Source organism: Cantharellus anzutake, assembly GCF_015039405.1.
Source record: "Cantharellus anzutake strain C23 chromosome Unknown EI90scaffold_16, whole genome shotgun sequence".
Taxonomy (NCBI): Eukaryota; Fungi; Basidiomycota; class Agaricomycetes; order Cantharellales; family Hydnaceae; genus Cantharellus; species Cantharellus anzutake.
Window position 1 is genome coordinate 1,386,006 of NW_024066966.1, and position 25,118 is coordinate 1,411,123.

General features: G+C 47.6%; 9 protein-coding genes across 9 annotated transcripts; 4 read left to right on the top strand and 5 right to left on the bottom strand.

The window, feature by feature from the left end:
* The first annotated feature begins 170 nt into the window (after positions 1-170).
* Positions 171-2,535, top strand: EI90DRAFT_539494 (autophagy-related protein 22-like protein). Its single transcript, XM_039067760.1, has 12 exons — positions 171-287; positions 343-354; positions 409-469; positions 527-653; positions 713-886; positions 940-1,131; positions 1,191-1,312; positions 1,363-1,436; positions 1,492-1,650; positions 1,706-1,792; positions 1,853-1,925; positions 2,013-2,535. Exons 1-12 carry the CDS (start codon positions 228-230, stop codon positions 2,375-2,377), a joined length of 1,506 nt encoding a protein of 501 aa, XP_038918079.1. The 5' UTR covers positions 171-227; the 3' UTR covers positions 2,378-2,535.
* Positions 2,536-2,564: 29 nt separating this feature from the next.
* Positions 2,565-3,707, bottom strand: EI90DRAFT_539469 (uncharacterized protein). The gene is made up of 3 exons (XM_039067759.1): positions 2,856-3,707; positions 2,689-2,805; positions 2,565-2,598 (listed from the first exon to the last, which is right to left on the bottom strand). Exons 1-2 carry the CDS (start codon positions 3,311-3,313, stop codon positions 2,757-2,759), a joined length of 507 nt encoding a protein of 168 aa, XP_038918080.1. The 5' UTR covers positions 3,314-3,707; the 3' UTR covers positions 2,565-2,598; positions 2,689-2,756.
* Positions 3,632-5,603, bottom strand: EI90DRAFT_3181902 (uncharacterized protein; the record flags this gene model as incomplete). Its single annotated transcript, XM_039066366.1, has 5 exons — positions 3,632-4,204; positions 4,282-4,688; positions 4,847-4,997; positions 5,144-5,197; positions 5,323-5,603. The coding sequence occupies 5 exons, from the start codon at positions 5,601-5,603 to the stop codon at positions 4,102-4,104; spliced, it is 996 nt and encodes a 331-aa protein (XP_038918081.1). The 3' UTR covers positions 3,632-4,101.
* A 1,143-nt stretch (positions 5,604-6,746) lies between these two features.
* On the bottom strand, positions 6,747-8,363 carry EI90DRAFT_540056 (lish motif-containing protein). Its single transcript, XM_039067763.1, has 4 exons — positions 8,207-8,363; positions 8,029-8,093; positions 7,592-7,787; positions 6,747-7,384 (listed from the first exon to the last, which is right to left on the bottom strand). Exons 1-4 carry the CDS (start codon positions 8,267-8,269, stop codon positions 6,995-6,997), a joined length of 714 nt encoding a protein of 237 aa, XP_038918082.1. The 5' UTR covers positions 8,270-8,363; the 3' UTR covers positions 6,747-6,994.
* Positions 8,244-9,399, top strand: EI90DRAFT_3051886 (uncharacterized protein). Its single transcript, XM_039059890.1, has 3 exons — positions 8,244-8,465; positions 8,644-8,994; positions 9,015-9,399. The coding sequence occupies exons 1-3, from the start codon at positions 8,346-8,348 to the stop codon at positions 9,048-9,050; spliced, it is 507 nt and encodes a 168-aa protein (XP_038918083.1). The 5' UTR covers positions 8,244-8,345; the 3' UTR covers positions 9,051-9,399.
* A 1,328-nt stretch (positions 9,400-10,727) lies between these two features.
* On the top strand, positions 10,728-12,480 carry EI90DRAFT_3051896 (uncharacterized protein; the record flags this gene model as incomplete). Its single annotated transcript, XM_039059891.1, has 7 exons — positions 10,728-10,767; positions 10,833-10,856; positions 10,925-11,228; positions 11,300-11,673; positions 11,780-12,072; positions 12,124-12,130; positions 12,157-12,480. Coding segments are annotated over 5 exons (1,152 nt in total), but the record flags the coding sequence as incomplete, so codon positions are not given.
* Positions 12,356-15,203, top strand: EI90DRAFT_539829 (uncharacterized protein). The gene is made up of 6 exons (XM_039067761.1): positions 12,356-12,713; positions 12,776-13,224; positions 13,540-13,789; positions 13,847-14,405; positions 14,465-14,790; positions 14,859-15,203. Exons 1-6 carry the CDS (start codon positions 12,509-12,511, stop codon positions 15,092-15,094), a joined length of 2,025 nt encoding a protein of 674 aa, XP_038918085.1. The 5' UTR covers positions 12,356-12,508; the 3' UTR covers positions 15,095-15,203.
* Positions 15,204-20,613: 5,410 nt separating this feature from the next.
* EI90DRAFT_3051908 (uncharacterized protein) lies at positions 20,614-21,451 on the bottom strand (the record flags this gene model as incomplete). The annotated part of the gene is made up of 2 exons (XM_039059892.1): positions 21,418-21,451; positions 20,614-21,159 (listed from the first exon to the last, which is right to left on the bottom strand). Coding segments are annotated over exons 1-2 (454 nt in total), but the record flags the coding sequence as incomplete, so codon positions are not given.
* A 1,120-nt stretch (positions 21,452-22,571) lies between these two features.
* EI90DRAFT_2915260 (uncharacterized protein) lies at positions 22,572-22,751 on the bottom strand (the record flags this gene model as incomplete). Its single annotated transcript, XM_039054540.1, has 1 exon — positions 22,572-22,751. A coding segment is annotated over one exon (180 nt), but the record flags the coding sequence as incomplete, so codon positions are not given.
* Positions 22,752-25,118: the final 2,367 nt, after the last annotated feature.

Genomic DNA, 25,118 nt, shown 5'->3' on the forward strand with positions numbered 1-25,118 from the left:
TACCGTTGATATCCTGGTGTCCGTGTCGTCATGGCCGCTCCAAGCGTTCCCAAAAGCGACATTGCCATAGACCCATCACCTGAGCAGCTTAGCATTGATGGAAAATTCTCGGCTGGCGAGGGGGACATCATTGAAGTTGCTGAGCTTGCCGCGGCCCAGGACATCCTGGTAACCGTCGATAACGATGGGCCTGTGGTTCGTGTCGTGGTAGAATCGGTCGATGCGCTATGTTCTCACTCTCGATCCCTCAGGTAACGAGAAGAGAGTTATGGAGTTACTATCTTTACGTGTGTCGATACTGTTTCTGGTGAAAGTGTTCTCGGCTGAGATCTTGGCTTCTAGTATAACGGAGATGTTAGTCCACTTTCGACATCCAGTCCCTGGTTCTTGATGCCCAAATTATGGTAGAACGGTGTAGGGCCCCTCGGGTATTCCATGACATTGTTCCAAAGCCTTGCTACGCAAGCAGGTACGAGATGCGTATATCCCAGGCTCGATAATATCTAGTTTGTCGTTCGTGCGTTAGGGTGGGACCCTGTGAAAGGGAAGGGATCATCCTGTGGCGCCCCTGACGCGTCTGGACAATGCGTACTTCCATGGAATGGAGGAACAAAGAGTGTCTCCTCAATCGTCCTCATTTCCAATGGTCTCAGGTACGGCCGGATGTTGATTGCAATGAACCACTTGGGGTGCTCAAGTAGTGTCTCTTTAGCTTCATGTTCATGACCTTTATCTTCACCACCATTGGATCTTCTGCGGATTATGGACACTTTGGCCGCTGGCTTCTTTTCGTCTGCACTATCGTCTGTTGGAGTGCCCAGTTCGGAAGTGTAGGCCTCGTTGGCCCAAGCACCTGGCATGCTGCAATGGCATTGTACATGATAGGGTACGCATGCCCGATCACTGCTTCCTCTCAAGGGTCGATAATCAGGGCTTCAGGTTTATCTCGTATGGAGCAACCCTTGTATTCTATGCCGCTATCTTCCCTCGACTTGCCCAGAATACTCCCCAATCACGCGAGCTCCGACGCAAACTTGGGAATAGGGAGATCTCAGCGCAGGAATATGAGAAGGAGGAAAGTTTGGAGAAAAACAGAATCAGCAACATCAGTACTGTTCACAGTAACATCGGGTAGGTTTCCGCCGCATGCAGAGATCCCACGGATGTGCCAACAACTTGTTAATCCTCAGTTACTTGTTCACATTGTGTCTGAACCTTTCGCTGCTACTTCCTCTGAGTAATAATCCGAAAGTTAACAACTACACCATCGTCTTCACGAATGGATACTGGGTATTGACTGGCATCTGGTGGTGTATGTCTCGAACATTCTGTATCTCCGATGCCCGGCTCACGCACTTTCAGTTATATACCAGCGACCACGACCGGGTCCTCCACTTCCCAAGAGAAGCAACTACCTTACAATTGGTTGGATCCAGGTGCGTATGTACCCTGGAACTTATGATTCTAACTCTGACTTGGATGCATTGATAGATTTGGGATGCCATAAAACAATACCGGGAACTCCCCCAGACGTTCATATACCTTTTCGCTTTTTTCTTACTGGCGGATGGACTCAACACCACTGGAACTCTGGTGACCATTTGCCAAAATGAGAAATTCCAGTTCTCGTTCTTGCAGAATACGTATCTTGTAAGCCACCAATCCACGGAGAAGCAAGTGACGAGCTGACTCTTTTGTAATATAGGGCCTTTCACAAGCGATCACATCCATCATTAGCACGCTTGGCTTTTGGTATGTCCAAAGACATTGGAAGATAGATACAAAGAAGATGGCAAGTTTCGGTATTTCGAGCTTGTGCGCTTTTCCTGACCTACGAGCAATAACCATTTAGTTCGTGGTTACGAACGTTGTGACAATGCTGATACCTCTTTGGGGCATGATCGGCATCTGGACTGGCAACTTTGGTAGGTCTATGGTAATCCTATTTTCGTTTGCATGACCTAAACCCGACTCATTATTTTCAATTCCCTATGTTGAATATCGATAACTAGGGTTTCATTCCCGCTGGGAGTTCTGGGCCTACAATGTCGTTTTTGGACTCTTCCAGGCCCCTTATTATGCCTTCTCTCAAACCATGATGTCGGAACTGACTCCACCCGGCTTCGAAAACATGTTCTTCGGTCTCTTCGGTCTTTCGAATCGCGCTTCGTCGATTATAGGTCCAAACGTGATTCAGGCTATTATAGACCACGCGGGAAACAATTGGATGGGATTTCCTTTCTTGTTTGCACTCTGCGCAGCCGCTAGCTTGGTCATTTGGTTTGCAGTGGATGTTACGAAGGGGAGGAGGGATGCTGTGGCGTTTTCGAAAAGGAAGAGAGCGGAGAAATCGAACCGAGCTAATGATGGCGATTAGAATTTTGCTGACGGCTGTCCTGCAGGCGGTGGCGAGGGAAGCAAAGATGCGGGGGCTTGTTCTAGCGGTGGTGGCTGTAACATAGCTCCGTGATGATGATCACTATTGTCTTGTTTACACATTTGGTAGCCCATATTTTGCGTACTGGGTTATCTAAATTTTTGCTTTCAACCTGTATTGGTCAGTAGACGCGTATCATCCACTCCGATCAGTGATCATCTCTGAAGTTCAGCCGCCGCGCGCATGCACATATGCATGAACGGACGGGTGCACATTCAGGGAACGTTGCAAACAAAATACAAACGACCTACTTCATCATCCACTAAATTGAAACTGCAAAGCCAGCTGTCTGAAGGTGATCAAGCAACGTGCATTTATATTATATATGTGTGGCCACGGGATTGAACTTCGAACATGCAAAAGATATTCTATTGTAAGGATGAGAACAACGAGGAAGAAAAAATGAGGAATTATGCACAGGGAAACGAGGACAATGTTCTTCTTGCAGGTATCAGAGCTTCGGGATGGAGAAGCCTCACGTGTGTCTGTCCATGGGGTAGGAATGAACCAAGCTCGGATCCGGATCTGGGCAAATTGGTTAGGGAATTGAGCTCCCGAGGCTTCGTACGTTTGATGTGTTGACAGGACGGTGTCGCGCTTATTACACAACCTCGCCGCATTCTTGGAATTGTGATATTCGAAGCTCGTGGTCGCACGCATGTGGGGACATGTGTAGTGCAGTATACCATGCACGATACTAGCATTGGGGAGCACTTCATGGTCAAGAACAAAGAAGGGCTCCCACACCAGGGTGAATTTTGTTCGTTGGATTGATCGAGGGCGTAAACGTACGGTGATTGCAACCTTCGTGAAATAGAAAACGTCATGAATGATAGGAACCGATGCTGTTGAACAGCATCCAAATGCATGGGTCATTGACTTGGTTGGGTTGTCGACGGTCACGATCACGGTGGCGATGGCGACGGTGATGGCGACGAGATGAACCGGTCAGGCAATGATGAAGGACATGTCAACCAGTGACGATGTGACGCGACGGAGCAATGACAGATCTTGACAGCCCTGATCGATCAGAATAGCCTAGGAAGTTCCCGACTTCATCCCGGGATTCCGCCCCCAAACCCAAGGAGGTCGCGACTCTCGATCTCCCCACAGATGGAACGGACGGCTGCAACATTGGGATCGAAAGGGGGGACCTCCCCCCACAAGCGACTGGAAACGGACTGATGCCAAGCGAATCCGGAGCGAACGGAAATGAAAGGGTAAAAATATAAAAGGAAGGAGAAAAAGAAAAAGGGTTGAATTCAGCTTGTTGCTACTTCTGGCGCCGCTCCTGATCAGCCACGGAGACGGGAGTGGGTCGAGGGTAGTGGTGGAGGCTGAAGCTGACGTGTGGTTTGCAAGTTGGCACGAAATAGCACTGTAGGTAATATGGGATCATAGAAGAGATAGAGATTTAGGGAGAGGGAAGAGCTTCATCACTACATAGAAAAAGAAAGAGAAGAGTAGTAGTAGCGAAGAAGTCTTCCCATAGTTAATACTTGATTTTTTTATACTACACATGATCATATACATGATCATATCCCATCGCATATATCATGCACCCCGGATGGAAACAGAAGAGGGAATAATATGCTGAAGATTGTTGTTGTGAGAGTGGTAAGGGGAAGTAGCGGATTAATTGAGGTTTGCAGATTCTAAATGGATTAATCATCGAGATGAACAGCAGAATCCCAGTTATCTTTCCATGAGCCTCGGAAAAGATGAATGGCTTTCGCACGGGGATTCGGTAGTGTTTCACGCAGTGGGCTACAAAACCGGAGTGGGAGATTGACGGTCAATGAGTTGACTCTAAAAAAATGCTGAAGAACCGAAGAATGACTTACTTGTACCCGTCGGTGGGTAAGACGACCACATCGCCCACCTGAACCGGCTGTTCCAATCCATACAAATCCTGTTCCCTTATCCCACCAACCGCCAGCAGATAACTCAAAACAGCATCCGTAAACGCTGCAGGACCCGTCCACTCTTGAACGCTCATCCTCTCACCCTTCACATCCCCCTCCCATGGTTTCCTCATCAGCCTCAACTTGTGGGCATGTGTCCACCGTCCTTCGGCTTCGAGCATTTCGATCGCGCGATAGTGAGTGATGTTCCATGCTTGTGCAACCACGAACGTATCCGTGATACGACGGATGCAGTCGACGAGGATGGGATGATGTGCGTCAGAAGCGATAGTCCATTGAGCGATTTGGAAATTACGATGCCGTCCCGTTACGGAAAACCCAAGGCCCTCCATTCTGTGTTATCATAGAAACAAGGGGGTGACGGAACTCATTAGCGGACATGTTCATTAGAGTGAATAGGGATTAAAAAAAAAGTTTCCACCAGGGTCCAGGAACACTCATAACGGGTGTTGGGGTGGTGAAGGTAATCAAGGAAAAAGCATACATACGTGGAACCCCAGTTGCGCCAAACATGTAAGTCGCCTTCGATTCCGACGACCATCCGTACAGGTTGAGTTGGAGGTTTCCCGCTTGGCCATGAAACGGCACCCTGAGCCCATTCGGAAATAGGTGCTAATGCGCGCGTGTCAATGTCACTGTATAAGGTGAACAAACCCATTCCAGGAACACCAAAGGGCCGAGGAGCCAAGGAGGGAGAGCAACCGAGATCAGGATTTATTGATCAGTTCCATTCAGAAGAAGCTGGGTGTCGAGAGAAAAGCGCAAAAGCGCAGCAACTTACCTGTAAACACCACCTTCTGCTAACAAATAAAGATACCGCAGCATATCTGCTTTCCTAGAGGAAGGGAAAAAATGAGAGTTAGTTGGTGTCTTATACCATTCAAATGAGCAGAATGTCCGCAAGAACAGGCGGTCAAGTTGAGAAAGAAAGCCCGCGCGCAGCGGCGACCAATTACTCACAAGATGACGAGCGGAAGCTCTTTAAAAACCCGTGGAATGTCTGTTCCAGCGAACGTTTTCTCGACCCAAGCCATCGCTTGATCATCATCCATGAAAACCCTATTGAAACCATGTTTGGTCCAACTCTTCGTCTCCTCTTCCGGCGGGGGTCTCACATCTGTCTGAAAGATGACATTAGGGATATAATGCCCATACGGGGCAGGTTTAGTCTGTTGATGATGTTTCGTGGCTAGAGGAGGATGAGGATTCCTTTGTAAAGCTTCTATCAAAGATGCTTGCATCCTTTCGGGGAACTTTCTGATGATGGTTTGTTGAAGGGTGAAGTGGTATGCGGGTGCAGAGAGGAGAGGGAGCATGACGTGTTTGGTTCTGCTGCCTGTAACATGGAGGAAAGAGAGGACGGAGATGAGGAAGAAGGACGAAAAGAAGATTCGAAGTTTGAGAGCCAGACGCGGTTTTGGTGGGGTAGGGAAAGAAAAGTTTAAAGAGACTGGACTGGGAAGTCTCTTGGCCCATGGGACGGGACTAGGGAGCCTTTTGGCCCATGGAATTGGACTGGGGATTTTCTTGGCCCATGCTGGATACGCAAGTGATGGAGAGATACTACGTCGATGAGAGTAAGGCAACATGTTCTCCGTCGACATAAAAAGATGTCGCCGTGCTACGTCAGCGGCCGTTGGAGGTTTTGTTCAGGACTGTGCGAGAGATAAGAGAGATATGGCGAGAGAGGCGTTAACGAGGGGATGAAGATGGTGGCGAGAGTTGATTTTGGTTTGTGTTGATGTTTTCCTCGGAATATTATTTTATGTATGCATTATATAAAATGGAATATGAATTGACCAGTGCCACTTTGCATTCATTTGTACAGCCTCAAGTAATCAAGTCACGTTGTCTCCCGCAGTCCCACTTCCCTCATCGGCTGATAGAAAGTCGCGAGCCACCAACAGCCATTGCTGCGAACCGGACCGATGATGGTCACCTTTGGCGATGAACGATGCCCTTGCAAAGTTTGCTAGTGCACAATCTCCATGAGAAATGTCCGCATGATCTCCGATAATATTACATGCTTAAACATTGCATTCCATTCTCACAGCTTTTCATCCTTCTGCCACATGCATGCTCAACCAAACCGGTGTCTCTGCGGTCACAGCTCTCAGTATATTTGACCTTTCGTGTCCCACCAACGCCTTATCAGTGTTATCCCTGTGCATAGCATTATTACTTGGGACACGCTCAGATCACCGTGCGCCCTTGGCACCCCCCCAAAGACCCAAAGAGGCCAAACTCGGAATAGCTCCGGGATTTAAAACCATTTCATAAATCGATATGGGCGTCAATGCGTTTGAATGAAGCAGTCTGGGTCATTCATTTTAGGCGGAGTTTACCGCAATCCCGGGAAGGAGCGTCACGGAAAGACCAGCGTAAGGCATTAATGACCAAACGTATGCTGAACGTATGCTGAGAATTAGACCCATGCACTGCGAAGAGCAGCGACAACCCTAAAGATACAACAGAATGAAGACTACAAGGAGACAGCACCCAAGCGCCGATGTTGATTGTCCATGACAATTTGAGAAGGGATCACCTCCCCGTGAACCGCCATCGCCACGACGCCACAGTGGGCTGATTTCAGGCAACGCTGCAACACATACACAGCCGCTCTCTCTCTACGCTATGCCCCAAATTCCACATGGGGAAAATCAGCCTTCTCCTCAAGCAGTTTCTCACCCCAATACAGCACTCTGATAAGCTGTAACAGTTTCGTCTCCGTGCCTTGACTTGCACTTTCCAGTATCGCTGCATTCAGCTCACCAGCCGTCTTCATCCGCTGAGTTGGACGAAGAAGCTCAGCGACGGTCGATGGAGGTTCCGGCGTCGAATCGAATGCCATCAAAGCCATCGTACGTTCAAGCTCGGCCAAAAACTCAGGATTCTCTTCCGTGCGCGGCGCGAGTTCTGTTTGAGCAAAATGGAGTGCTTCGGCGATGCGACCGTGGCGTATGTGTTCGATGAGGATTTGTTGTTGAAGATGAAAGTATAACTGAGGATTCGTCTCAAGGATCTATATAAAACAAAGTCCTCTCAGAAGCCTGGACGAAAAAAAAAAATCGGGATAGCAAACGATAAGGAGATCATATATCTATATCCAAATGGGTTAATTGTCATCCACGACCCGTAAGGCCTCAGTGTGGTGCATGGTGTTGAATCATTTGGGCGGGGGGAATACATAAAGTACAAAGATATTATTAAACAAAGGGAAGAACCTCACCTCAGTATTGAGCTCGTTCGTCATGGCGATGGCTTCCTCAATCTCTCCTCTTTGAACAGCCTCACGAATACTCATGCGCGCTTCAATACTGTCCAGCTCGACAGGTGGAGAAAGATTCGACTCCTTGCTGAATTCTTCCGCGGCGGACTTGTACCCTTCGATAACCAGGTAATCCATTACGAGGCGATTAAGGTCACTTTCGATAAACGAAGTTAGTATCCCTGATGAAGCACGCGACAAGTGGAAGAAAAAAAAAAGATGTAGAGGAAGTCATCTGTCCCTAACTGTTTCTCGTCATGAAAGTTTTCCGAGAGATTCCCATTGATTAGTTGTGATTGAATCATTCGTGGATACGGAGGAAGAAGGGTGTGGACGCCAAATGAAGATGAAAAAAACACAAGGGGAAAGGGGCAATCGCAGAACAAAAAAACACCCACTCTTTTGAGACTCGAACGTCTTCAAGACGCTTCTCCCAATCTACGCTCGATATGGTCGTCTTAGCCTGTAAGATCAAGGCAAGTCATCGACATCATGAACAACCTCATCCACAACAAAGGACTGCCAGGCGGGCACGGCGATGTTGGAAGAGAAAACTGGACGAGGGTGGAAACTGACCATGGTGGGAAGAAGAGACCTTTTTATATTGTCCTCGGATGCAAACGAAACTGGAATTGGCATGGGTTGGCTACGACCGATACTTAAAGCGCTCTAGTTCTGGCTACACGAGTTTATTTAGAGAGGAACAAAGCAAACGATGAAGCCAATATCGAAGCTGGAAGTTGAAGTCGAGGATGTTCAGACAGAAATACTGATGCAATCCTTCTCCGATCGGGTATTTATACTAGTGACTCAACTGGGGAAAGTTGGATGTTTGGTAAGCTGAACTGCTGTCCAGAACCTCTAGCTCTGAATTCAACTACACGGCGCCCGCCCGGGCGAGAGCGCTTTTGGGCCCAGGCGCGCGCTCGGCATGCATACCCATCCTTCCCGTCCATCACCAAAGCGCAAAAACTCTTCCATATCATGACTTACTAAACGCTTTACTGTTTCAGATCCAAGCCGCTATCCCACAAAGCGTTCAACTTTCTCATCCCCCTGCTTCCACATCCACATCTACAGGATCCGACGGACACGAACCCGAAAACGAACAACACAACTTGCTGATCCCAACACCCCCACCTTCGATCGCACTTACACCTCTCTTCGGACAACCCCCCTCCCCAAAGCTCCACACATATTACAGCCTCCTCGCATCTCAATTATCGACGCTCGTTTGGTTTTCAGAAGAGGCAGGCGGATCCGTTAGTCACAGACGACCCGTCATAGTTGGGATCGCTCTAAAACGGAGAGAGGGAGATGACACTCTTGATGAATCTCCTGGAAATGATCGTGATGGCAATAATGTTATGGCGAGACAGTATAGGGGATCGTAAATGCTGTTCAATCGTTGCTGAATTAGAAACATAGGGGCGACCTCGGCTAGCCTTGGCGGCATTTAGCATATTGGTGTGTTTGCGTAAATTCGATGGGATGGAACATTGGGTCTAGACATCCGCGAGGAATATCTGACGCGACCTCGGTAAGGCACCGGATGTCCGTCGTACACCCGCTAGGTACGGGGCTCAAACGTCCATTCATGCCGTGATCAGCGTTAAATACAATCAGGGGAACCACTTCACACGAAGTTCTTTCTGCCGACCTCTTGATATGTAAAACTGTGCACCCTGCAAGTGCACATCTCAGTGCTTTCACGAATAGTGAGCGAACAAGTTGTACGAATGTAAATCCTCTTCAAGTTAATGAAATCGGTCCGGCGGAATTTCGTCGGACATTCGACGATCTGAAGAGACTCAGAATTGCGTCACCTTTGATGAACGCGCATATAGGGTTGAGCTATATAGCAATCGGAGACGTCGGGGTAAAGATTGGCGCGGTTGACATCGATTCGCTGCTCGATCCAAAGCTGTGTACGGCTTGCATGGCGCTCGATGATCTTGCGGAGGATCCGCCGTAATCTCGAACCCGGTCCAAAGGAAGCAGTCCGAAGCGAAGCATCACGATCCATGGAAGGCATGATCGTACTTGTTCCCACGGTCCCTTCCATGAGTGAACTTCCGAAGAATCCGAACTGTCGAGGAATATGGTCATGCCGTGTAGTGATATTATCGCTGATAACCGCAATCAAAACGAGGGAGCACATACGCGGTTGAGAGGTGTATGTACCATGTTGTCAAATGCGAACTTGCAACCAGATCAACCAGATCAACCAGATCACAACACAGAGTAATTTACGTCTTCCGACGGGAATTGCCAGAGTTCAGCGTTCAAGGTTGGGGTTGGGGGTTGGGACCATCTAGCGGGAACGCTGTTAAAACATGAGATCAAGGTTTTCCGTCGTATCCGATATTCTCACTTGAGTGAAAATTGAGAGATCAGCAAACAAGCGGATGCAAGAACCCCTTTGCAATACGTGAAACTTGACTAGTAGTCCTCGCTCAAAACACTACTTACACTTACACTCCTGCTCAAACCAACACTCCTCCCCACTGCCCATCCAACCACTCGACCGAGATCAAATTCCCCCTTTCAGGTTGGCGCCCTGACGTGAACCTGATTCTTCCCACAATACGAAATTCACGCATGCCAGGGACATTCATTCATTCGACCTTTCCGGGACAAAGTCATGCATTTGCAACCAGCTGTGAACCTTCCTCCCAATCCCCTTCCGTACCCATCACCCCATCCTGTCTTCCTGACGAAATGACCTCTCGTCCAGGTTGGTATGAGCCACGTCGGAAGCAATCCTATGACTACAGGGATAGATCTCTTCTGCCCTATTTGAACGGTTTTGGTCGGTGGTTGTCCCGACGAACAACGGTGCTCTTTTGCTGCTTCACAGTCGTGCTCACTGTGCTATATCTACATGTTCTATCAACTCATGACCCTTGGAATTCATGGGACAGGATACTGGAGAGAGACAGGAAGGACGGGACTCAACCTACAACGCCTATTCCTCCACCACCGTCTTCTAAATACTCCTCACGACATTATTTAAAAGGCCCCCCGACCAAACTCTTTCGCGGTTCGTGCCATCAATCCTTTCATGCTCTTATCGGCCTTACGTTGGCTTCAGATAATTTACTTGATGAATACAAATATTTAACTGGATTTATTGGGTGTGTTGCGTTTGGGATCGAACTTTCCCTTCTCTCGGCTGAATTTGCTTTTTTTTTTTCCTTAGAGGCGGATGGACCAACGATTGGATGTGAGTGTCTCGCCCAGGTTCTTTTCTTCGAAACTGAGACGAGATTCCCCACTTCCTATCACACTAGGACATACATTAATCTTATATTTCTCGCGAAACTCACGGACCGTATACCCATCATCGCTCCTTTCGTACCAACACACGTAGGGAAAATTAATGACGCAGGGCTTCCACCCTTTGGCGATGTTTTCGATATTCCTCGACTTGCAGAGGCCATCCATCTTCCCGTACTTGAATGGCGCGATGTCAAATTACCAGCTGAACCCGACCAGGAACCGGAGACCATTGGTGGATGGACAGCATGGGCCCGCTGGGATATGTTTCGGGGAGGACTCCCGCGTCCGAACAGTGTCGAAAGGACCCTTGGTCTTGGTCCGTCTCTCCAATCCCTATTGCATTATCAATTTAGGCTAATAAAAATTTGCTATCCTCGTTTTTTTCAGAGGTCTCCTATACGAATATCCCCTATACTGCTACGATGCGTGACAGGCTCAGGGTTCCAGATGGGGTGCACGTTCTCCTCATGGAGCTCATGAAATTGTCGTACCACTCTGAAGTCGTTCGGGCAACTCATAATGAACAGAACTTCGAGTCAGACGGAGTTCTTAAAGTCAAACTTCCCCCGGACGAACATATCATGACGTTCGACTTTCTGTACTTTGCGACCCTGACGATCGATTTCGAGTGGGCCGGACCTTGGTTTCTTCCCTGGAACATGATTGGCACGCATTGTCATTGGCACCCTACCATTGAACAGTTAGCACAGCAGTACTTGATGCGCCTATTCGTGGTAGACAGTCGGGAAGACATACCTGCAGTACGTATTTTTTTGCTGATCTTTCTTTTCGTCTCACACGCATTTACGTCATTCGTGTTTACGTCTTCCCTTTTTTTTAAATTAATTTTTTGCGTCTTCTTTCTAGTACATTGCCATCCATGCTCGCCGGAAGGACTTTGATGGTCAATGCCATGGTAGACCTAAAGAGGAATGTTTTGCTCCTTTATCGGCTTTCGAGAAACGAGTGGAGGAAATTCGATATGAACTTGGCATGCGATCTGAATTTCAAGAACCAGGATCGGATATTGCCAGCATCCCTGTTATCATGACGAGTGATGAGACGGATCAGTCTTTTTGGGATGGTGTGAGAGGATATGGGTGGAAGATGATTGATCATAGTCCGAATGGAGAGGATACCGCTGCCAAGCATGGTCCATGGTATGTTATCTTTTGCTTTTTTTTTTTTTTTTGTCGTACAAGTGCTTTTAGGTATCCCGTCTTCCTGGACGCAGCCATTCAGAGCATGGGCATGGCTTCGTTGGGACCGCAGGTTCGACCATGTCGATAATAGCTTCTCGGAGGGTGGAAGATTGGCAAGGCGGAGTATCGAGGGAAGTCGCTTGGGGTGGAGAGGGAGCAGATGATCACGAACCACAGTTGACTGGTTATCGTGAGAATCAAGCTCGATTTACATAGTCATTTTTCCTTGCTTGCTTTGCACATGTACAGATTCCCTTCCTCTTTTCTTTTTGCATTTTCTTCGGAACTGCGTTCATTGTTGGACGTTCAGGAAAATCATTGCTGTATTTATATCTGTTGATTTCGAAGTGGACAACTTGCTTTGCGCAAAACGCTTCCCATCTCACGGAGAAAGATGTCAGCCTCTGCTCGAAAAGCTGGTGGTCTATATGGAGGGATCAATTTATTATCTACGACTACTCCTGCTGGACTTGCAGCTGATATCGTTGCTGTCACTGCACCTGGCGCCGTGAATGCCACGACCAAGACTGAACCATCCGTTGCGCCAACAACCAAAACCGAAGCGCCTAAGGAGGAAGAGTTTTCGAAACCCGCTGCAGGTATACAAAGAAAGATCTCTGGGGAAAGTTCGTATGGCATTAAAATTTTTTTTTTTTAGTAGGGACAAAAGCATGGTCGGCTTCACTTGCGTTTGCGCCTACAAGGAGGCCTGCTCCGAAAGCTAAGCCAGTAGCGACTCGATTACCAGCTAGTGCTTTTACTTCATCATCATCATCTGCCTCATCTACGATCTCAGCTACTGCTGTTCTCTACGCTTCTCCTGATCTCGACGAGGCGGCGGCTGCATCATCTTCTCTGAACAATCTACTTCTTCAAGAAGCTGACAACAACAACAACAACAACAATAACAACAGCAAACTGCTGCTAGCATCAGAACCATCATCAACTGTTACAGGCGTCGGTTCAAGTAATGCCGATTGGAGTGGACGAAAGATCAAACCACCTTCGATGGTTCTCGATGACAACGTGAATGGATTTAGAGGGCCAAGTGCTGCTTCGAGAAAGTCCCATCATCGGCAGCAGCGTAATAAAATAGGGAAAGGAAAGAAGGTCGTCGTACTTGTTTACTATCCTTTTTTCATCCGAGTGCAGTTTCGAACTAAACGTCTACAATCCTGCTCTCCATGAACTTGCAAACGAATATCTTTATTATCGTTCTATCGTAAAAATAATTCGGACGACCTTTGACGGCTTTTTCAACCGTTCGGTCACCTCACGCTGCGCAACGACGACGACGACGACACGCGAATTCGATGGACTGGATACGGCCTGTCTTGGTTCCTTTGACAAACAAACAAACGCGCGAAATCGATTCCGGGGGGGGGGACCTTTCTTTTTTCGTACTCGTTCCTCAATAATATACAGTCCAAGCAAAATGCACAAGCTGCACCTGTATGGGATCCTGACGAGCAATATGATCCTCTCAAACCGAACGATTTTTCCGAACTCGTGGCTCAGAGGGTTCGAGCGAGGGAGGAAGAGCGACAGGCGAGGGAAGACGAGAGGAGACGACAGCGCGATAGGAAACGTTCGAGAAGGAGTAGCAGTTACTCTGCGAGCGATGATGGTTATAGTGATGATAACAAAGACTGGCGCGATCGTCCAAGAAAGGAGGGTGAGTCTACCCGGTTCAGTGCCTTTCTGATTTTTTTGGCGTATTACTTTTCTTTAGGGCGGTATGATGACTCGCCGCCTGAATCGTGGAGGACGAAGGAGCCAGCACCCATCTTTTCTCCGCCATCCAGTCACTCGCGACTTCCACCACCTGACGATGGTGAACCAGCTTATCTCCGTAGAGCAGCGATGTCTGCAAACGCTGGATTCCAGGCGTCATCTCGACTTTCTCCTCCGCCCACCTCCTTTGAACAAACCGCATCGAATTTAGTAGCAACTCCATCTGCACCGGTTCCACAAACGGGAGAAGAGGCATATCTGCGCCGTCTTGCAATGTCTCAAGGCGCGATGACAATGACGCCCCCTCCCCCACCGCCACCGCCACCTGCACCTCTCCCTGTGCAAGAGCTGGATGAGGATGATGATGTTCCGTACCTATCACCTCCTCCGATGCCGCCACCACAACCTGCGCCTCCGCCATTGGACCCGGAAGTCATGGAAGCTCAAATCAAGGAAAAGAGAGAAGCTGCTGCTGCGATTGCGGCGCGACTTGCTCAATTTGGTCAGCAAGCGGCGAATGCGTCGGATAAACCAGAAGAAGATTCTCCCTCAGAGCCGTGAGTGTTGATATTGTATTTTAATGTTTAATGCTTTTTTGATTATTTAATGGTTCTAGTAAAACTTCGCATAATTTTGCTGCGCGAATGATGGCGAAATGGGGCCATAAAGAGGGTCAAGGTCTAGGTGTCGACGCTTCGGGGATCGTCGAGCCACTTTCGGTCCAAGTCGCCAAAGCTGCTGGAGGGAAGAAGTGTAATCAGAAACCGTCGGCTGGAGGTTTTGGAGCTGAGGGTTCGAGGATAGCGAAGATCGTTAATAAGCTGGATGAAGAAAAGCAGAGACAAGAGAGGGCTAAGTACGGTGAGCCTAGCACTGTTGTTGTGCTTTCGAATGTGGTTGGGCTGGAAGATGCGGAAGATGAGGATCTCAGTGAGGAAATTGGTGTGTATTTCTGTCAGCCATTTCTATTTTCGTTGTTCTCAGCATTTCTCTCCTTATGTCTTTGGTAGGTGGCGAGTGCAGCAAGCACGGAGTTGTCAACAGAATCCTGGTGCATGTCGTCAATCCCGTTCCTTCCAACCACGATGAGGCTGTCCGGGTTTTTGTACAATTCACGGGCCCCGTTGGTGCATGGAAAACGGTCCGGGATTTTGATGGTCGGTATTTTGGTGGGAGGAGTGTTCGGGCGAGATATTTCCCTGAGGAGTTGTTTGTTCGGCATCAGTTGGATGGTCCACTTGTGTGATTTGGTTCGAGGCTGTGTGTCGTGTTTTGGGGTCAAAAATACTTTTTCTCTCTTGAAGGTGTTTGTTCCCCCTTTTCCTCTTCGCTGGTGCATTTACAGCTCATGATTCTCGAGTTTATCATTAATGGCAATCTTTTTGACGGCAAATTCCCGCTACTCCGTAGCGGGTCCTACGTTTTTTTCTCCCAAACTCAATTGTCCTATGCACAGGGTCCTGTATGACCCCCAAACCCAGGGTCCATTCTCTGCCCCATACAGTTCTATTCTGCTTGCTGCATGGCTGCAGTGTAAATTACGTGGTCCTGATCTTATCAGAGTATGCGGTGGGTTTACAGAGCGAGAGTGATTCTCGGGCTTCATCTCAGCCAATAGTAACGTTGAGAGTGAACCTGCATGCGAGGCAAGAGTAGTGGGATCTGCCGCTTCAGGCGGCGTTCCCCAGTTATACAGTCCTGCTATATGGATTACCTCTTGTGTGTGGGTGAAGGTGTAATGGATAGCGTGGTGACGGCCCTGACAAGATGTTGAAGCCTCTTGATTTGAAGCGAGCCGGTAACATAGTAGAAGAAGAAGGAGGAGGGGAGGGATGGTGGTGAAAAATAAAAGGAGGGAGCTAGGAATCAAAAATCGAAGACCCCACGGGGGAACGGGCACAAAGAATTACAGGGTTCTTACAAATATAAATCCGCCAAGCATCAGAAGACCAATGACCTAAAGCTTGAATCCTCGAATCTGAAAAACCAAGAGCGGCAAGGTGGGTAGCCCCTCCAGAGCGAAAAGAATGACCGGCAAATTCTTTGGAAGACAAGTATGCAATCTCTGCAAAAACCAAGAACAGGAAGGTAAGGATCCATCACCTCGGACCCAAAGCTGGGAAAGAAGGAGAAGGCATCATCTCGCAGTTGAAGGTAACGTTCAAAAATCAGAACAGGATTAAGTGGACCAGACCTGGACTGAATCAAAATAGGACTACCATGAAACCGGCGATCCGCTTTGTGAGTGGGTAACAGGAATTGGAAGCAGCATAAGGAATTGCGCACAACTATGTCAACTGACCGACAAAGAACCAACTTCCTGAACACCAGTTTTGAGGGGTCATCTGGCACAACCAATTCACCTAATCGCAACAAACCGTGAAAGGCTGTAAAAGCAATGGCGAGGAAAAGGCAGTCATCAAAGTCTTGAGAATGTCAGAGACCAGATTCGAGATGAAGGAATGTCTCCGTGGCGGAGGGCTTCGGCCTCAGTGACTTCTGCCAAGAGCGCTGTGCCTAGTGACACGTCCGTGCCCTAACTTACTGACTGGCAATTAGAACCTAGGGGGGTAACTCTAGTTGATTTTACTACTGGGGTGTAACCTATGTACAAACGGGATATATATATATGGTTACAGCGAAGGCGGGTCCGCAATTGGCGGAGCCGGACGGAGCGGAGCTAACGGGTTTAATCATTAGCTGACTGAATATTACCGATGAGTCGGGTCGCGGGGTTAGTGGAGAGGCAGGCGTTAACCCAGAAACGGGAAGGAGGGATAAGCCCGAAGGTAGGCTCTGCAGGGCAGGCGATTGTATTGCCCAGCGGAGGCGGGGGTGCGCTAGCGGACGTCGGAGCTGTCCGGAAGTCTTCGGGGCTCTGTACTTAGGGAGGCGTAGGTAATAAATTGAAATGAGGGGGTGGTGACCATTGAGGGGTACCGAGAGGATTGCGGAATATGGGAGCTCCGAGGTTAGTGAAGGAGGAGCGGGGTTAGACCGGAGGGAACGGAGGGACCGGAAGTCGATGGCCGGGAATGGATATGACAGAGAAGCACCGAACTTTTTCAGCAACAAGAGTAAGTGTGCATCTTCAATTGGCAACTTCCAGACGATTGGCTGCCCATCAGTCCGCTCTGCTCCACGCAACGTGTTAACTACCATTGGGTGCTTGTGGGCCTCTCGAACTGAAGGATAACAAGGCTCCAAGTGGTGAGCAAGGCCTGACAGGTAAGAGGTAATCGTGTGGATTGAAATCAGTTTTCCTGATGGTCCTGTCTGTTTTGCCATAAAAGAGATAAACAAACTAAGCATATTAGGAGTTGGCTTGGGGTTGTAATGATGGATTTGGCAGAAGGTAAGATATGAATTAATCCCTGATTGATAGGCAGATTTTGTTGACTTGTCAAGAGCATTAGACAAATAAATCGCTTGCTGACGATGCAAACGATCCAATGTCCAAGGGGCACATTTGGGCTGACGTGCCTTGGCACTTACTGAAACATTCATTCCTGTATCACCCCCAACATATCCTGTGGAGGCCTGAAGGAAGAAATTTTCAGCCCTGGACAGTGAATAAGGACCAAGTCGAAAAGGTGACGTGACAACGCATCTGCGACGGTATTTTCGGAGCCAGGGATATGAATAACTCAAACATCAATGTCGAAATCCATCATTGTTTCAACCACATGGAGGAGGAGTAGAATGTAATTAGGTTCGGCGGCTAGTGAATGGAAGATATCGACCATGTTCATCGAATCAGTTTGAAGTAAAATGCGATGAGGTCTATCTGGTAACTGTGCAGCCCAATCAATTGCCGAGACAACCGCCAACGCTTCGTTGAAAAGTGTGTCTCCAAAACGTAAGCTAGACTCCGAAATTGTTGCCACCATTGCAATCCTGATGTCCAGAGACCAGAAAGCCAATCCTACATTAGACGCATCTGTCAAAAAGGTCAAGTCTGCCTCGTGCTCCTTCCAACTCCTGGCTTGCAAGAAGTTAACACCCGCTGAAACCTGGATTTGCTCTGTGAACCAAGTTAAGTCTTGTATGACCGACTTGTTCAAACGAATTGGCACTAATGGAAGATTCTTCCCTTGAATTTTGGCATACGAAGATTGAAGTGCTGGTCGTAAGAGTGGATAAGCATTCAGCGCCCAATTGCAGTAGCCTAGGAGGCATTGCCAATCTCGAAGAGGATGTCAGCAGGAAGAATGTTCAAGAAAGGTTTTGATTTCGACAATCAAGTTCTCTCTTTTTTCGTTTGGCATGACAATCGTTAAGGTATCAAGGCACACTTGGAGACCAATTATCGTGAGTTGCCAGCCAAATTCTTGCTTTTTCTTTTTGTGTGGGATTCCTACCTCATCAAATAACCTGAGTAACTCCACTTGTTTGTGTGGGTAGGTTGAACCATACGGAACATAAAGTTCCAAATCCTCACAGGGCTCAAAAGAAAAAACGTCGTCCACATAATGCAAGAGTCCAGGTAAGTTTCTTTCTTCAATGCCAATCCATAGGACCAAAGCATAAAAAGTACTCCAGATCGCACCTGAAGCCCAGTTCCCAAAGATGCAACAATGATCAATGTGGTATTGACCATCAATCATCGTCGCTTGTCAAGCCTGCCATCTCGGGTGACAAGGAAGCAATCTGAAGGCTGAACTCGCATCAGTTTTAAAGAGCCAAGCAGGTGATTGACCATGCTTTTCCAAAAAAGAAAGTAGGAGGTTCCCCAAATCATGTAAATTGTCTGGCTTGAACGACCCTTCCTCCGGAGGTATTGCCGCATTCAAGGACGAGTCTCCAGCCATATGATCGTTGACTAAATGGAATTTCGACAACCCAGTCTTCGGGACTGCGAAGCACAGTTGCGACACCATTCCAGGGAGTAAGGTCAGCCCAAAGGCAATAGAATATCGGTCCAAAGAAATCTCCACATCTCGCTGCAACTTCAAGAATTCCTGCTTCTCCTCATCCATCTCATCCTTCCCTCGGCGATTATCATAACCTTCTTGAAGTGAGACCAAACGTTCGGGGTGCACTCCTGGCCAGAAACCCTTGCAAAAACCTTTCAGCACAGACTCCACCAGGGCTCGATTAGGGTGATTGATCAAGAGTTCCTCAAGCTTATCTGAATGGATAGGTGTCACTATTTTAAAGAGATGAGCATTTTGGGTGACAGTTTCGGTAACCAACTCATGGTCATAGTCGGTATTCGGGGTTATGGGTAAAGGTTCTCTGAAGACAGTAGACATTACTGAAGGTGTGCCCGATTTTTCGTTGCCCCACACAAATCCTCGCAGATAGCATGGCTCTCTGATTGATCTTCTCCAATCACTGATCCTTTCCAGACTTCTTCCCTTCCTTTTGTTGACAGTTGATATGCCAATGTTCTCCTTGGCACTGGTCACATACGTGCTTGTATCGGCAGTTGGTATGGGGGGTTCCTGCATTGAAGCGTCGACAGATCTCTGAATCAAACCTCCCTCTCCCACTAGGGTTAGGTTGTTGTGATCCACTGCTCCCTGAAAAAGAGCCGAAGAGGAATGGGTGGTTAGTTTCGACATCATCAGAGGTAAGTCTAGCATCTGCTGCAAGATCTTTTCGGAACCTGACATCGAACTCAATGACTCCGCACTCCTTATAGAATCCTGCCGAGGTAAAGAGTCATCGCATATAATGCTTGTACCCCTCAAGTTCTCCCTTCCTGTGTGGGTATATGAAGAGTACTGCTTTGGAGTAGGCTTCAAAGGCCCTTGTCCAGGTAGCTTCTCCTCGGATTGTTCCTTTCGCTTCAACTTGATTAAAGACAAATTTGAAGCGACCGGATTCGTGGACCACCTCTTCATCCAAGGCCTGCCCCGACTTGATGGCATAGAGTTTGTTGAAATCCATGAATTTGTTGAGGAGAACTGCTTCCCAGAGTGAGTCGGGTAGAGGGGGCTTATGCAACTCGCCTTTGAGGTCTCTGAGTGCTCTCTTCCGCCTCTCCAAGTAATATTTCCAAACAATATTCGTCTTGGTGGCAAGGTGTATGTTTTTAAAGTGCTCGTGCTTTGTTCCCCTACTTGATCCCGCAAAACTAACGTGTTTCTTCCCATCACTGCTCGAGCTACTTCCTCTTGAATGGGTTTCCTCTGAGTCGCTTTCTCGCTTGTCAGCATCCCTGAGGATTCCTTTGACTCGTTTTGCTCTCCGACTCCATCCATCTTCTTCGTCGCTTGATTCTCATTGTCGCTTTCGATGTTCTTGTGGGTCACTACCTTTACCTTTTGATTCAAGGGTAACTACAGTAGTATCTCCTTTCCCTTGCTCAAACCTGTCAATCAATGAGAAAATATGCTCACGATGCTTTTGTAAATCATAAACTTCAATAAGGTCAAGGGCCTCCTTTCTCACGTGATTATAGTCCCCAGTGGATTCTGCGTCTCGCACGATGTCCTCAAGGATGTCCTTCGGACCCTTATCAAAGTCGGACTTGGGTGGATTCCTCCTCTCGATTCCCGTTGACGCCTTTACTGAGGATGAACTTGTTCCCAGTGTCTCAGAAGTTCTGCTCGTTCCTCCTGCCATAACCTGGGGTAAAATTGACTCTTCCTCCCTGTCAGGCATAAACCTTCTTTGTTTGGACGAAGGATGAGAGAATAGGCAGATTCGATAGATTTAACAATGAAGACAGACAGAGAGTAGCAGCAAGAAGTGCCAACAAAAGAGAAGAAGTGAAGTTACAAGAAACAAGGCATGAGCCGAAAAATGAAAGACACCGTAAACATCCGGGATCCAACTTGCGAAGGGTAACCAAGGCTAACTGCCTTATCCAATGCAAGACCGAATATTCAACACCAACCAACCACCCTAACCAGAACTAATAAGAGAATTAGTTAGAAAAAAATACGTCAGAGTCATAGAAAAAGGAAATAAACTCCAGCGTGCGCAGACACAAGAGGGGTAAAAGACTGTAGAACAACAGTGTGCAGTGGACGCGAGAGGTGGTGGCTGAGAAGCCAAAGCGTACCGTGGACGCAGAAGAGAAGGCATGGAGGCCGAAGCGCTCAGCAGGCATGCATAAAGGAAAGAAGGCATGGAGGCTGAAGCATACAGCAGATGCGTGTAAAGAGAAAGAAAATCCACCAACGTACCGATCAAGCAGCAGAGTATCAGAAACATGGACACAATTGCATACCAGACAACTAAGAAAAACTGAACATCACAGATGAACAGTCTAAAGGCATAAAGCAATGAATATTGCATACAGATGAGGACTTGACCTAGCAAAGGGGCACAGCGGATACCCAGAAGAAAACTGAGGCGCTGAGGCCGGCTGTAGGGAATGGATGTGTGGTGATGCGTGCTGTGCACGCTTTCTTTCTTTCATTGTTTATTACTCTCTTTCTTTCATTGTTTATTACTCTTTATTTCTCGATGTAAACAATGTATATAAATTGCGGGGAAGGGTGAAACAGGTTTTCACTCTTCTCCTCCCCTGTCGAAATTACAGCTCTATACTGCCTAATTCCTGACAGCTTGAGGATAGCAGGAGTCAACACCAAGGTCGGAACCTCAACTGACCTTACACCGGCGCACACAAGTCATATTTAATCTCATGCCTCCATTAAATTTAAATGCTTGCAACGTCACTTTCTGGGTCCACAATTCATGGGAATCTTCACTTTCCCACCCCACCGATCTCTTGTCCCATTGGCTACTATGAATCCTGACTCATGATCTCTTCATGTGCTTTGACATGTCCCATTCATTTCATGAATTTATTCGTTTATTCGTTTATTTGTCACAAGGTCGTGATTATGTCTGTTGTCCACTCTGCCACTCTGCCACTCTGCCATCTGAGTCCTCTCCCATCTGGTGTGTGTCTCCTTCCCCAATCTTTCATCTTCTACCTCCAAGATTGGACTTGCTGGTTGTCTGAAGAGCCTCTCATTGAATGCTTGCAAAAGTCGGATCATGTCACGGTGAAAGAGGGCTCGCGGCTCTCTATGCCGACTAAGCTCGTGGGGCCAAACTCTCCAAAACCTCTACTTTCTCTCTTGACTTCGCTATGCTCGATCCTAAAACTCCGTGGTGGGTTCTCCGGGATTTCCGCAAGGTCCGGGCTCAGCGTCCACTACTCACTCGTTGTGAGCTAGATCACTGCCCTTATTCCTACTGTTGGAATTCCACACACTCACACCCTCTCTAGTGCGTCCCAGCACCTTAGAGAAAATGGGGGAGGGGAGAGCTTCCTTTTAAAAATCCGGTATGTACAGGATTATAAGAAATAATTATTTTTAGAAATAATAGATGGAAAATATTGGTACCATATGGCACCTGCATACCTTATTAGGCGAAATAATAAAAAGGGTAACAGTATCAATAAAAGAATATTGATCAATAACTGAAATGATGCAAAAATATGAAAATATAAGAAAATAAGCGATATCTCAATGGATTTACGGAATTAAGAGCCAAAATTGGAAATGAAGCCGGAGATAACTCTCACGCAGCCAATAGGCATTTCTACTAATTTATTAGACGCTGTGGGAACGAGTGAGGCTGGAATTCTGGGTTGCTGCTTGAGATTCCCATGCCTGCACATGCCTGTGCCTAACTTCTCCAACATAGAACTCCGTCAATTCTCCACCGATTAGGACGTTCTTGGTATCGTCGGAATCGTACGAATTAGCACTATTTTTAGATACCAATTCCGTACCGAGTCGTCGCATGAATTAAAGTGGTTTTCTGAATGTGTGAACGGGTATCCGAGCCGGTTCTGCGCGTGGGCGATTATCCCGCCTACAACGGCCAGAGCTTTGCGATAATGCCACATAAGTGTTGAATGGTGTCAGCCCTCCTGTTGGTGGAGGTGCAAGATCGATGATGACATGCCAGATTGTTTGGCCTTGAGATAATCTGTGAAACCATATGCCCCTGTCATAGGCAGCTGTCGGTGCTTCACTGTCTTTGATTTCCCATCGACAACATCCACCCGATCTCTGGCCACTTCTTCCGTATCGACTCTTTCAGAGTGTCTGAATCCTTAACATACCTGTTGTCAATCCCCCCACCTTCTGTCTACACCACTACAACAGCTGTTGCCATTGGCTCATCTACCATCATCATCAACTCCTCCCATGTCGACAATATTCAGTGACTCTTCAGGCTTCAAAACTCGCAGGGATTCTGAAGGCTTAATCGGTGGCATGATTGGTGGCATCCTGGCTAGCACACAAGCAAGTAATCGCTCCAGCTTGACTCAAGAGACGTTATTTTCAGGTGCTCGTTCATTTGTGTCCAACATAGTCTTGATGATCTCTCCCTGTGGGTCAAGGGCCGAGGAAAGGATGGGTCACCCTCTGAGTGCCCATTTCCTGGGCCTTCTTTCTCACCCACTAAATGTCAATGCCATCAACATTAGGTTTTCAACTGTTGTGTGATACACTCTTATGTAAATATTTCTCTCCACATTGCACCGCCTGCCAAAATGACAATGTTATTGTGTGCATCTCTTCCCTGCAATTTGAATACTTGTTATTCTGCCACAGGTTCAAATTCCCACAAGCAAGGTCGTGGCTGTGTAAGCAGCCCTTCTAGTGATGATGATGATGATAAATCTATCTTAATACCCCACAGCCTTGTGATGATGTGGCAGTGCAGCTATCCCATCGTAACACTGTAGCATACATGAGGGGATCATCTTTACATGGAGGGGGAATCTGGTTGGTGTTGTTGGGAGTTAGTGGTCCTCAGGATTTGTAGTGTCTGTGGGTATTGTCTTGGTATCGATATAAAAGTGATAAAGGAAAATAAAAGAAATAAAAATCGAGACATTGAAAGAGGGCTCGCAGCTCTCTATGCCGACTAAGCTCATGGGGCCAAACTCCCTAAACTCCTACTTCCTTGACTAAACTCGCTATGCTTGATCCTTAACTCCGTGGTGGGTTCTCCAGGATTTCCGCAAGGTCCGGGCTCAACAAATCCACTACCCACTCGTTGCAGACTAGATTGTTGCCCTGTTGGAATTCCACTCACTCACACCCACTCTAGCACATCCTAGCACCTTAGAGAATTCTGGGGGGAGGGGAGAACTTCTTTTCAAAATCCGTATGTACAGGATTATATCTAATAATTATTTTTAGATATAATAGATGGGGAATATTGGTACCATATGGCACCTGGATACCTTATTAGGCGAAATAATAAAAAAGGGTAACAGTATCAATAAAAGAATATTGATCAATAACTGAAATGATACAAAAATATGAAAATATAAGGAAATAAGCGATATCTCAACGGATTTACGGAATTAAGAACCAAAATTGGAAATACAGCCGGAGATAACTCTCACACAGCCAATGAGCATTTTTACCGATTTATTAGACGCTGTGGGAACAAGTGAGGCTGGAATTCTGGGTTGCCGCTTGAGATTCCCACACCTGCACATACTCGTGACCTGCCGTGCCTAACTTCTCCAACACGGAACTCCGTCAAATCTCCACCGATTGGGACGTTCTTGATATCGTCAGAATCGTACGAATTAGGACTATTTTTAGATACCAATTCCGTACCAAGTCTGTGCATGGGTGATTATCCCGCCTACAACGTCTGCTATGGCCGCTTTCATCTTCTCCTCAAATGTTCAGTGTCTCCATCTTGTTTAACTGGTGTCATATCCATCCATGGCCATTGACTTCCACTACCTCCGATCTTTCTGGACTACCTCCGCTCCTTCTTCACTAACCTTGGAGCTCCCATATTCTGCAATCACCTCTGCTTCCCTTGATGGTCACCACCCCCTCTTTTCAATATATTACCTACACCTCCCTAAGTGCAGAGCCCCAAAGGCTTCTGGACAGCTCCGACGTCTGCTAGCGCACTCCTGCCTCCGCTGGGCAATTCACTCACTTGCCCTGCAAGCCCACCTTCGGGCCTATCCCTCCTTTCCATTTCTGGGTTATCACCTGCCATTCTGCTAACCCTGTAACCCGACTCGTCGGTAATATTCAATCGGCTAATGTTTAACTCTGTCATATTCATCCCCGGCCATCGACTTCCGATCCCTCCGACTCCTCCACTCTGCCTCCGCTCCTTCTTCACTAACCTTGGAGCTCCCATATTCCGCAATCCCCTCGGTACCCCTCGATGGTCACCACCCCCTCCTTTCAATTTATTACCTACACCTCCCTAAGTACGGAGCCCTGAAGGCTTCCGGACAGCTCCGATGTCCGCTAGCACACTTCCGCCCCCGCTGGGCAATACACTCGCTTGCCCTGCAG

Coding starts and splice junctions, on each gene's coding strand:
- EI90DRAFT_539494 (XM_039067760.1), top strand. CDS start 228: ATGTTCTCACTCTCGATCCCTCAGGTAACGAGAAGAGAGTTATGGAGT. Junction 887..939: donor ATGGCATTGTACATGATAGG/GTACGCATGCCC, acceptor TCAGGGCTTCAG/GTTTATCTCGTATGGAGCAA. Junction 1,651..1,705: donor TCTTGCAGAATACGTATCTT/GTAAGCCACCAA, acceptor TTTGTAATATAG/GGCCTTTCACAAGCGATCAC.
- EI90DRAFT_539469 (XM_039067759.1), bottom strand. CDS start 3,313: ATGACCCATGCATTTGGATGCTGTTCAACAGCATCGGTTCCTATCATT. Junction 2,806..2,855: donor AACATTGTCCTCGTTTCCCT/GTGCATAATTCC, acceptor TCCTTACAATAG/AATATCTTTTGCATGTTCGA.
- EI90DRAFT_540056 (XM_039067763.1), bottom strand. CDS start 8,269: ATGCCAATTCCAGTTTCGTTTGCATCCGAGGACAATATAAAAAGGTCT. Junction 8,094..8,206: donor GGTCTCTTCTTCCCACCATG/GTCAGTTTCCAC, acceptor TTGATCTTACAG/GCTAAGACGACCATATCGAG. Junction 7,788..8,028: donor GACGTTCGAGTCTCAAAAGA/GTGGGTGTTTTT, acceptor GTTTATCGAAAG/TGACCTTAATCGCCTCGTAA.
- EI90DRAFT_3051886 (XM_039059890.1), top strand. CDS start 8,346: ATGAAGCCAATATCGAAGCTGGAAGTTGAAGTCGAGGATGTTCAGACA. Junction 8,466..8,643: donor TGGGGAAAGTTGGATGTTTG/GTAAGCTGAACT, acceptor TTACTGTTTCAG/ATCCAAGCCGCTATCCCACA.
- EI90DRAFT_539829 (XM_039067761.1), top strand. CDS start 12,509: ATGTCAGCCTCTGCTCGAAAAGCTGGTGGTCTATATGGAGGGATCAAT. Junction 14,406..14,464: donor GAAGATTCTCCCTCAGAGCC/GTGAGTGTTGAT, acceptor TAATGGTTCTAG/TAAAACTTCGCATAATTTTG. Junction 14,791..14,858: donor GGATCTCAGTGAGGAAATTG/GTGTGTATTTCT, acceptor TGTCTTTGGTAG/GTGGCGAGTGCAGCAAGCAC.